This window comes from Haliotis rufescens, unplaced genomic scaffold (assembly GCF_023055435.1).
Source record: "Haliotis rufescens isolate VD_foot unplaced genomic scaffold, xgHalRufe1.0.p SCAF_61, whole genome shotgun sequence".
Lineage (NCBI taxonomy): Eukaryota > Metazoa > Mollusca > Gastropoda > Lepetellida > Haliotidae > Haliotis > Haliotis rufescens.
The window spans coordinates 1,243,934-1,256,061 of record NW_025964346.1 but is presented as its reverse complement, the minus strand read 5'-3'; the positions used below and the strand labels follow the sequence as shown (position 1 = coordinate 1,256,061).

The 12,128-nt window shown below is 40.6% G+C and overlaps 1 protein-coding gene across 2 annotated transcripts in view; it reads left to right on the top strand.

Annotated features, from left to right (window-relative positions):
* Positions 1-12,128, top strand: part of LOC124114437 (monocarboxylate transporter 12-like) — a 39,677-nt gene that overhangs the window by 16,826 nt on the left and 10,723 nt on the right. For both annotated transcript variants that reach the window (XM_046474996.2, XM_046474997.2), the window contains 2 exons: positions 334-477; positions 6,861-6,925. In XM_046474996.2, coding sequence (XP_046330952.2) covers positions 334-477; positions 6,861-6,925 — 209 coding nt within the window. The remainder of the gene's footprint in view (positions 1-333; positions 478-6,860; positions 6,926-12,128) is intronic.

Below are 12,128 nucleotides of genomic sequence, written 5' to 3'. Positions count from 1 at the left end.
AGAGCCGTAAGAGTCGTAAGAGCCGTAAGAGCCGTGAGAGCCGTGAGAGCCGTGAGAGCTGTAAGAGTCGTAAGAGCCGTGAGAGCCGTAGCTCGGGTAATGAGGTTCTGTGACATGGCCGAGTGCAAGCCGTTGTACACCAACACCCCGGAACGATGCTTATGTTATCGACCATTGGTTTCATGGTCCTGTCTCGATTATGTGAAGTCCGTCCTTATTGACACAATTCTCCCGATTTCGGCATTGAACCCTAATTCACATACTTATTTAATTTGGCCTGAAAATAAATTAATAATCACCCTTCTATGATATTATGTTGTATACATGTTCCAGGGCCCGTGGCCAGTTTGGCGATCAACATGTTCAGCTGTCGAACATGTGTGATCTTGGGAGGCGTCTTCGAGCTGGTCGGGTTCGCCTGTAGTGCGTTCATCACAGACATGCGATGGCTCTTCCTGACTTACGCCATCCTTGTGGGTAAGGGCAATTCTTATATAATTGTGGGTGAGGGCAATACGTCATTCTGGTGGGCGAGAGCAATATGCAGAAACAGGAATGGGTTCATTGAAGGAGATTCATATCTTGATGGGGACTTCGTCTCACGACTATTGGAAATATGAACTACATAAGACGCGGCGGCACTGGGTCTAATCTGAACTGATGCAGTATAAAATATAGTGTAACACTAATTGTAAATAGACAACTGGTTACAAAACAAATGTCCAAAAGTTTATTTTACTAAACAAAAAGCAAACATTAATCACTTTGCATCTTGCATCGATAAATGTACACTTTTTCGACTGTGAGCGAACAGTATCTTACCGAGATAATAAATTACATATGTATACAAATTCCTTTTTACAAAATTCAATCAATCTTTAATCAAGTACTTAAGAGGCCCCAGGCCTATAGTACATGTGACATGAGATGTTGCACACAATTTGAACTATTATTTACAGATTTGGTTTATATAACAGTGCGTGGAATATGTACATGGCTAAGTTTTGCATTATTAATTTATCTAGACTGTTTAACAATTGTCGGAATTTCACAATATTTGGATCGTTAAAGTAATACAAAGGAAAATATTTGTTCTCTCACAGTGGAGTACAATGGACATACAAGTAAAAAGAGATATTCATCCACTTTATCTTGCCTACTACACATTTTACATAATATTGGAGTTTTTTATATCTCCCACCCTCGATGCATAAATCATGGGATGAACATCGACATCTTGCTAATGAATTGCGGTATTTCTTTATATTTACATAAAACAGATACTGTTCAGTGTGTATATGAGTTTTCAACATTCTATAATATAAACATTTATTCGATAATGTCAACGAAAATGACCACGATTGCAGATAAATATCTTGTAACCTCTGCGGAAAAGAATGGGTAAATACGCTTTCAGATGGTACAAATTGATCATACCAAACATTTCCAAATCCACAAATGAATAACAATTTTTTCACATAAGTTACCCAATTAGTCGTTCCATTCGTATCGTATAACATCATCATATTGTAACATTTCTTAGATGAATTCATTTTAAGGAGTTTCAGCCAGTACTTTATGACTCTCAGCTGTGAATATATGAACAGAGGAAATCTACCACATTCTCCATAAACCATTGGCTAGATGGGTTGGATTTTACACCGAGAAATCTTTTACACGCAAATAAGTGGACCTTTTCGATGTCATTAAATTGTTTTAATCCCCATATTTCAGCACTGTAAAGTAAGATTGTGTTAATTTTAACATCAAAGATCTTAAAAAATGACTTGTAACTTATATCACCAAGGATATGTATTTACTTTAGCATGCCAAATAAAACCTTTTTAGCCTGAGCTGATGCTTCTCTTGAATGAATAGACCAATTTAGACTGTTACTGAATAAACACCCAAATATTTATAGTGTGTAGTCACATTCAGACTTTCACCTTTAATGGACCATTTTTCATTTTGAATACAATAATTTTGGTTTGACTCTATAAACAGTAAGTTTCAATTTATCACAGTAATTTTCTAAGGCATCAATTTGCTTTTGCAAGTCACCAGCTGTGGTTGAGAACATGATAATATCATCTGCAAATAATACAAGAAAGAGTTGAAGAACAACTGGATGTAACTGAATGCCGTGTGAACAATTGGTATGGATTTCCGATACTAATTCATTTATGAAAAAGTAAAATAAAGACGGACTCAATATACATGCTTGGCGGACGCTAAATTTGCATTCAAACATATAAGACATCGAACTTCAACATTTTGAAACTGAGTCCACGTGCAGTAAATAATCTCCATAGTTTACACCTGTGTATAGAATCAAATGCTTTAGAAAAGTCACCACAATCCATAAAACTTCCCCACTTTTTGTTGTTGATAAAGCGCTGAATCAGAGATTGCAACATACAGACATTATCAACTGTTGAATATCCTTTCCTGAATCCAGCCTGCGATTCCGAAATTTTATCTATGGTATTGGCCCAACACTCAAGTCTTTTGTTAATATTAAAAGAATGAATGTATAATCCCCAATTTCACGGTCAGTTCCTGATCTTCCGTTCATGACATGAATTTACCAAATTTGTTTACATTAATATCACTTGAGAAACGATTTAAGCAAAAATAATCGCACATAAAACTCCAGCTTGAGTTACCTTGCCCCAGCCCTTCGATATATTTAATAATGTCATCTTCTACAAAATCCGACTTCGTTCCAGTTCTGGCATTATAGTCTCCACCACAGATAACAATAGCATCTCTTAATTCTGATAAAATGTCCAACAAACGGTTTTGAAATATAGTGATGCCATTTTTACAATCAACAGATAAAATGTTATACCAGCTAGATCCCTCAGGATGAATATATACACATGCATATAGTATGTCAGATTGACAGCCGAGCGAGGAATTATCAATATATCTATATATATATATACAATTTTCCGTTATTTTCCACCATTTAATATATTGCTGTAGTTGCTTCTTTACAAGTACTATTATCCCACCTGAATGTCTGCCTGTCTTAGACAGTCTATCAGCATCTTTACTATAAAGGGTAAAGTCTGTGAAAGTGACTTTCACATCCTCTACATTCTCCCTCCAAGTTTCGGTAACACCAATTATATCAAAGTTGTTGACAAAGTTGACAAAGTCATTATCTGTTTACTTATATTTGATGCCTGAAACATTCCAGGAGAGAAAGTAAAGTAAGCTGTTATTTCTATCGCTTCTCTCACTTGATGGGTTCTCTTCATGGGCAGTGAAATCAGTGTATAGCCCTGGCCACACCCTTATCTCCGTCTCCCTGCTGCTGACCTCTGTGACCTCGAGTGCGTATCCCGTCTCTCATCCTTACGTCCCGTCCATCCTGTTGTCTTCCTTCTCTCTCTTTGTCTCCAGATATGCTTCCTGTGCAGCTTCGTCTTTACTTGTATCTCTCCCCTCTTTGGTTTCCCTCACTAATTCCCCTCCTTTGTTGTAGAACCGTGTGTCTGGTTCATCTGTTGTGCATTGTAGTAATTCTTGCCTCTGATTCAAAGTCAAGTCATTAGAGATGTCATACCCTTGATCTTTAAGGACACTCCTCATCATTTTATCGTCCCAGTGTAGCATCTTCACGATAAGAGGTCGAGGTGTATTAGGATTCTTCGTCAAAATACGATATGCACGTTCTGCATCTCTGGAATTGAGTAGGGAACATTTCTTCTCTACCTCTCTGGCACTATTCAATGCTACCAGTACATTCCTTACACGCCATATAGGATTCATGTTGTTTTTCAAGCACTCCATATAACATTATATTATTTATCCTGTTGTTGCGTTCTTGCTTTTCTATCTTGGATTCTAATCTTGGAAAAAAAACTACTAGTATAATAGCCAAATGGATTGCAATATCTGATATGTCTTGAGCCCCGAGATTCCCCATTCACCTGGCAGTGTGGGAGCGACTCAAGTTCCTCTACAGTGAATGACATAGCCGACTTTTCATCAAAGTCAGAAATTTCACAATGAAAATTTGATACCAGTTTTGTTGCACTGCGTATGTCAAAGCTGTACATGTTTTACCTCGTTAGAATTAAAACAGAGGATTGTTTGGGTCACACGAGTTTTGGTGAAAATTGCATCAAGTTTAAATAAATTTTACAAGACGCGTTAATTTTATATCAATTATATACTCAGACAACATATGTTTCAGTTCCTACAGGTTTGTTTGACATCAGAATGTAGTTGGTTTCACTCAGTCAACCTGACCTTGCTGTCATGGCAACAGTTTGGGAGGTACCAGTTTATGATGTAAATAAGTCACTGTGGCCTCGCTAGCGCCAATCTGTTGCTCCCATCATTCAACGTTAGGCTACAACAACAACGCTAGTGACATTGGAGCTGGAAACAGCTTGTACTTTAATCTATGTGGTTGTTTCACTTTAATCTACACTCTTCAAAAAAAGAAACGCACAGGTAGATTTTTAGTGAATGTAAAGTCGATATATTTAGTGTAATATCATAGATACAAATATGAAATTTTGGAGCTCGATAGTCACATGTTGTCGTTGTGCACAGGCATTGAAAACTGTTCATTGCCATGTCACATAAGGCCATAAGGTTGCGCTGAACTCAGTATCTCGTGCGACCGCCCCGGGCAGCAAACACGACTCTGCATCTCCTCGGCACTGACTGGATAAGTGTACGAATTCTGTCCTGTGGAATTCTCGCCATTCTGCTTGTAACGCGTTGGCCAGTTGTTGGAGTGTCTGCGGCGTGTTCTGACGTTGACGTACACGTGGATCGAGTCATCCCTTAGGGCTGAGATTATGAAGGTAGTCTACCGTGACACGAGCTGTGTGTGGTGGAGCGTTGTCCTGTTGAATGGAAGAAGGTGAGGTTGTAGCGATTTGATGTCAGATTGAACCACAACTAATGCAGACCTCCTGGTATAGGATATGCCCCCCCCCCCCCCCCCCCCCCACACACACACACACTATGACACTTCCGCCACCGAATTTGTCGAATTCACGTACACATGTGGGACAAAACGCTCATTTCGACGACGATTTACACCTTGTCTTCCATCTCGCCGGTGAGGAAGAAATCGTGAAACTCTCCAATTTCTCAAATTCCAAGACTGTAAGGTATGACACCAACGCTAGCGTCGCTGTCGATGGATCTGTTGCAAAACAGGGACGATAACTGAATTCCAGAAGATGGTTCCTGAGAGTCTGGTCCGATATCGTCCTCAAACCAGGGATGCGTCCTGCAGTCTCCGTCGCTGTAGCATTGCGATGACGTAAGTGGAACAGTGGAATGTAGCGATCCTGTGCAGGGGTGATAACTCTTGGTCGGCCGGTTATCGGACGGTCTACATTGGAATTGAACTGTGTGTATCGGTCACAAAGGCGGCAAATGGTGCTGTGGCGGACGTTGAAGTGACATGCAACATAAGACTGCGATTCCTCTCTTTGGATACGTCCTATGGCGATGTTCCGATCGGCTATGCTGAGTCTCGGCATTTTCGAACCTGAAAAAATGTTGACAATTGAATGACAAATTATTGGTTTATTCTTGCCTTTTTATAGCCACTACCACGAGTTACGAATGCCATAACTTGCACGTGCATTCTGCTTTGCTCTTTTCCTCCATGACATTTTTGAACAAGTGTGAAAACAATGCCGTTTAAGTCATTGAAATCGACAATGGCTGCGTTTTGACGCACCGTTTGTCGAATATCAGGAGACCCACATTTTCCAATAACATATATTCAATTTATATACCGGATATTTTGTATTGTCAGTTTTAATGAACTGCATACCCCCTGTGCGTTTCTTTTTTTGAAGAATGTATGTAACGTTTGTACTTAATGTTATGTACAATAGAAGTATAATGTATAGATATTTATCTGTACACGTTAGTTATGGTGATTGCATTTCAGACAACAAATACTTATTAGTCGCGTTAAATAGATCGGGAATATTGCTTAATAAGGCGATTACCATTACATAAACAATAAACGCTTATCTGATCACGTCAAGTGTATATAATAAGGTTGGTTGGTTTGTTTAATGCCGCACTCGTCAATATTACAGCCATATGACCGCGGTCTGCAAACCCGGTTTGGACCGGACACGTTTGTGACTGTCATCATCGGCATCGATTCACAAAATTGGGATACGATGACATGTGGCACAATCCATCAAGTCTGATCCTTTCAGTCACCTCGTTCGGCCAGATTGTGATGCTGGGGGCGTATATTCTTGTCCGGAATCCCCCATGTGGCGTCTGATAAATGAGGGACCGTGTTGTCTATGTTCCAGGTTTAGGGGAAGGTTTGGTCTGATAAATGAGGGACCGTGTTGTCTATGTTCCAGGTTTAGGGGAAGGTTTGGTCTGATAAATGAGGGACCGTGTTGTCTATGTTCCAGGTTTAGGGGAAGGTTTGGTCTGATAAATGAGGGACCGTGTTGTCTATATTCCAGGTTTAGGGGAAGGTTTGGTCTGATAAATGAGGGACCGTGTTGTCTATATTCCAGGTTTAGGGGAAGGTTTGGTCTGATAAATGAGGGACCGTGTTGTCTATATTCCAGGTTTAGGGGAAGGTTTGGTCTGATAAATGAGGGACCGTGTTGTCTATATTCCAGGTTTAGGGGAAGGTTTGGTCTGATAAATGAGGGACCGTGTTGTCTATGTTCCAGGATTAGGGGAAGGTTTGGTCTGATAAATGAGGGACCGTGTTGTCTATGTTCCAGGTTTAGGTGAGGGTTTGGTCTGATAAATGAGGGACCGTGTTGTCTTTGTTCCAGGATTAGGGGAAGGTTTGGTCTGATAAATGAGGGACCGTGTTGTCTATGTTCCAGGTTTAGGTGAGGGTTTGGTCTACACCGGCTCCATCGTCATTCTGGGCTTCTACTTCCGAGATCAGGTGAGTGAGTGAGTGAGCGAAAATGCGATACTTCCCATAATGCCGTACATTAAAACGGTTTTTGCTGATATTTAGTGATCCATTCCTGTAATTCTCACCGCTATTTTGCCTCTTATGATTAGATTCTTTAAACATCTTGTAGTAGATAAATATGTTACAAAATAAACACATAGTGTTTTCTCGTTTAGCTTGTATAGTTTCTTGTAGTGTAATAAATAAGCAAGATTCACAGAATACAGATAGTCACTGTTCATATTTTCATTTTGTTCATAGTACCTTTCGATCAAACTGTCTTCGGGAATTAAATTTAATGCTAAAGTGCTTGTAAAATAAAGTTTAACTTTCCCGCCATGACAGACTAGATATCCAATTATAGTATAGGCTCAGGCAGGAATATACATATTTATGTAGCAATTCTCTATCCATTTATTCTGTATGGTTTACAATTGTGCGTTCTGACACACACACACACACACACACACACACATACATAATTTTGACAAAACTTTACTTAACATATACATAACATATTACAATGATAGCTGATTAAATATATGTTATAGATAATCATAGTAATGCATTTCATATTTTATTTTTTTTCAAATTGTTATCAACCTTAACTATGTGGCCACACTAATTATAATGTCTCTCCATATGTGTAGTTTACACAAGTACACATATCAACTGTGGTAACGCCACAGCGATGGGGGCAGTGGGACGACCTAGTGGTTATATTTAAAAATTAAAGCGTTCGATCGTCAAGCCGAAGACCCAGTTCGATTCCGCAGATGGGTATAATGTATGAAGCCCATTTCTGGTGTTCCCCGTGATATTACTGGATTATTGTTAAAAGCGACGTGAAACCATTCTCACTCACTCACTCACTCACAGCGGTGTTTATTACTATATGCAAGTACATATATTTGTAGATTTTCACAAGACAAGAAGCACAATTCAAGTTAAACATACATCAAATGTCAAAAAGAACATTTACGGACAACCTTGTGACACACTGTAACATCATATACTACCGAAACAAGTTATAGAACGCCCACAATTAAAAGATTGTATTTTTGCAAAACAATTAGCCATGACTAATTAACCATAGTCTTCTTAACTTCTTTTGAAAAGTATATATTTAGATTTTGACCTGATTTATTAAGAACGTATTGCCATGATCTGCCACGCGCTTTCTGCGTGATGGTCACATACAACTGAATAGGGCCATAAATAAATCAATTACATTTTACGCAAAAATCTGTGGATTGTTTTAAAATCACCTACGTCTCTACAGTTAAATTATGTTTTAAGTAAATAGTGAGAAAAGTTCAACATTACCTCCAAATTGCAGCAGATATCACATGCGGCCCCTATAATGGTCAAGAGGGGATATTGCTTAACCGCGAGAAAAGCGATAGAGCGATAAAGCGAGAAAGCGATAGAGCGATAAAGCGAGAAAGCGATGGAGCGATGTCCCCTCTCGGCCACCATAATTTCACGTACATCTGTAACTGATCAAGTCCGGGCCAGGCAAACACCGTTGCAGTAAACCCTATGGGACGATCCACGCCGTCGGGTGACGATGGCACCAATCAGCCCCCTCACACACTGCAACCATCCCTATCAGTCGGCACGTGCAGGACCCGTAAAGATCCGTTTCAAAATTAGTCTTCAGCAACCCATGCTTGCCGAAAGAGGCGACAAACGATCTTCACGAGTGGTGACCTACTCGGTTAATGGAATCCTGCATACACTGGTCAGTAGTGACCTATTCTGTCATGGAATCTTGCATACGCTCGTCAGTAGTGATATACTCTGTCATGGAATCGTGCATACACTGGTGACATATTCTGTAATGGAATCCTGCATACATTGGTCAGTAGCGACCTCATTGAATCTTGCATACGCTAGTCAGTATTGATCCACTCTGTCATGGAATCTTGCATACACTGGTCAGTATTGATCAACTCTGTCATGGAATCTTGCATGCACTGGTCAGTAGAGACCTACCCGGTCATGAAATCTTGAATACACTGGTCAGTATTGATCTACCCTGTCATGGAATCTTGAATACACTGGTCAGTAGAGACCTACCCGGTCATGAAATCTTGAATACACTGGTCAGTATTGATCTACCCTGTCATGGAATCTTGAATACACTGGTCAGTATTGATCTACTCCGTCATTGAATCTTGCTTACACTGATCAGTTGTGACCTACTCTGTCATGGAATCTTGCTTACACTGGTCAGTAGTGACCTACTCCGTCATGGAATCTTGAATACACTGGTCAGTATTGATCTATCCTGTCATGGAATCTTGCATACACTGGTCAGTAGAGACCCCTTCTGTTATGGAATCTTGCATACACTGGTCAGTAGAGACCCCTTCTGTCATGGAATCCTGCATTCACTGGTCAGTATTGATCTACCCTGTCATGGAATCTTGCATACACTGGTCAGTAGAGACCCCTTCTGTTATGGAATCTTGCATACACTGGTCAGTAGAGACCCCTTCTGTCATGGAATCCTGCATTCACTGGTCAGTATTGATCTACCCTGTCATGGAATCTTGCATACACTGGTCAGTAGAGACCCCTTCTGTTATGGAATCTTGCATACACTGGTCAGTATTGATCTACTTTGTCATGGAATCTTGCATACACTGGTCAGTATTAATCTACCCTGTCATGGAATCTTGCATACACTGGTCAGTATTGATCTACTTTGTCATGGAATCTTGCATACACTGGTCAGTATTGATCTACCCTGTAATGGAATCTTGCATACACTGGTCAGTATTGATCTACTTTGTCATGGAATCTTGCATTCACTGGTCAGTAGAGACCCCTTCTGTCATGGAATCTTGCATGCACTAGTCAGTATTGATCTACCCTGTCATGGAATCTTGCATACACTTGTCAGTATTGATCTACCCTGTCATGGAATCTTGCATACACTGGTCAGTATTGATCTACTCTGTCATGGGATCTTGCATACACTGGTCAGAATTGATCTACTTTGTCGTGGAATCCAGCTTACACTGGTCAGTATTGATCTACCCTGTCATGGAATCTTGCATACACTGGTCAGTATTGATCTACTTTGTCATGGAATCTGGAATACACTGGTCAGTATTGATCTACTCTGTCATGGGATCTTGCATACACTGGTCAGTATTGATCTACTTTGTCGTGGAATCCAGCTTACACTGGTCAGTATTGATCTACCCTGTCATGGAATCTTGCATACACTGGTCAGTATTGATCTACTTTGTCATGGAATCTGGAATACACTGGTCAGTATTGATCTACTTTGTCATGGAATCTTGAATACACTGGTCAGTATTGATCTACCCTGTCATGGAATCTTGCATACACTGGTCAATATTGATCTACCCTGTCATGGAATCTTGCATACACTGGTCAGTATTGATCTACTTTGTCATGGAATCTTGCATTCACTGGTCAGTAGAGACCCCTTCTGTCATGGAATCTTGCATGCACTGGTCAGTATTGATCTACCCTGTCATGGAATCTTGCATACACTGGTCAGTAGAAACCCATTCTGTCATGGAATCTTGCATACACTGGTCAGTATAAATCTACTCTGTCATGGCATATTGCATACACTAGTCAGACGTGGCCTACTCTGTCACGGAATTCTGCAAGCACCGGTTAGTAGTGACCTACTCCCTCATGGAATCTTGCATGCACTGGTCAGTATTGACCTGCTCTGTCATGGAATCTTGTATACACTGGTCAGTATTGATCTACTTTGTCATGGTATCTTGCATACACTGGTCAGTAGTGATCAACTCCGACATGGAATCTTGCATGCACTGGTCTGTAGTAACCTACTCCCTCATGGAATCTTGCATTCACTTGTCAGTAGTGACCTTCTCCCTTATGGAATCTTTCATGCGCTAATAAGTAGTGTTCAACTGAGTCATGGAATCTTGTATGCTCTGGTCAGTGGTGACCTACTCCGTCATGGAATCTTGAATACACTGGTCAGTAGTGACCTACTCCGTCATTGAATCTCGATACACTGGTCAGAAGAGACCTACATGTACTCCGTCATGCAATCTTGCTTACACTGTTCAGTAGTGACCTACTCCCTCATGGAATCTTGCATACACTGGTCAGTAGTGACCAACTCCCTCATGGAATCTTGCATACACTGGTCAGTAGTGATCTACTCTGTCATGGAATCTTGTTTACACTGGTGACTAGTGACTTACTGTGTCATGGTATCTTAGATACACTAGTCAGTATTGACCTGCTCCCTCGTGGAATCTTGCATACACTGGTCAGTATTGACCTGCTCTGTCATGGAATCTTGCATACACTGGTCAGTAGTGATCAACTCCGTCATGGAATCCTGCATATTCTGGTCATTAGTGATCTTCTCTGTCATGGAATCTTGCATACACTGGTCAGTAGTGATCTACTCTGTCATGGAATCTTGTTTACACTGGTGACTAGTGACTTACTGTGTCATGGTATCTTAGATACACTAGTCAGTATTGACCTGCTCCCTCGTGGAATCTTGCATACACTGGTCAGTATTGACCTGCTCTGTCATGGAATCTTGCATACACTGGTCAGTAGTGATCAACTCCGTCATGGAATCCTGCATATTCTGGTCATTAGTGATCTACTCTGTCATGGAATATTGCATACACTGGTCAGTAGTGATCAACTCCCTCATGGAATCTTGCATGCGCTAATAAGTAGTGTTCAACTGAGTCATGGAATCTTGTATGTTCTGGTCAGTAGTGACCTACTCTGTCATGGTATCTTGCATACACTAGTCAGTAGTGACCTACTCCCTCATGGAATCTTTCATACACTAGTCAGTAGTGACCAACTCCCTCATGGAATCTTGCATACACTGGTCAGTAGTGATCTACTCTGTCATGGAATCTTATTTACACTGGTGACTAGTGACTTACTGTGTCATGGTATCTTAGATACACTAGTCAGTATTGACCTGCTCCCTCGTGGAATCTTGCATACACTGGTCAGTATTGACCTGCTCTGTCATGGAATCTTGCATACACTGGTCAGTAGTGATCAACTCCGTCATGGAATCTTGCATGCGCTAATAAGTAGTGTTCAACTGAGTCATGGAATCTTGTATGTTCTGGTCAGTAGTGACCTACTCTGTCATGGTATCTTGCATACACTAGTCAGTAGTGAC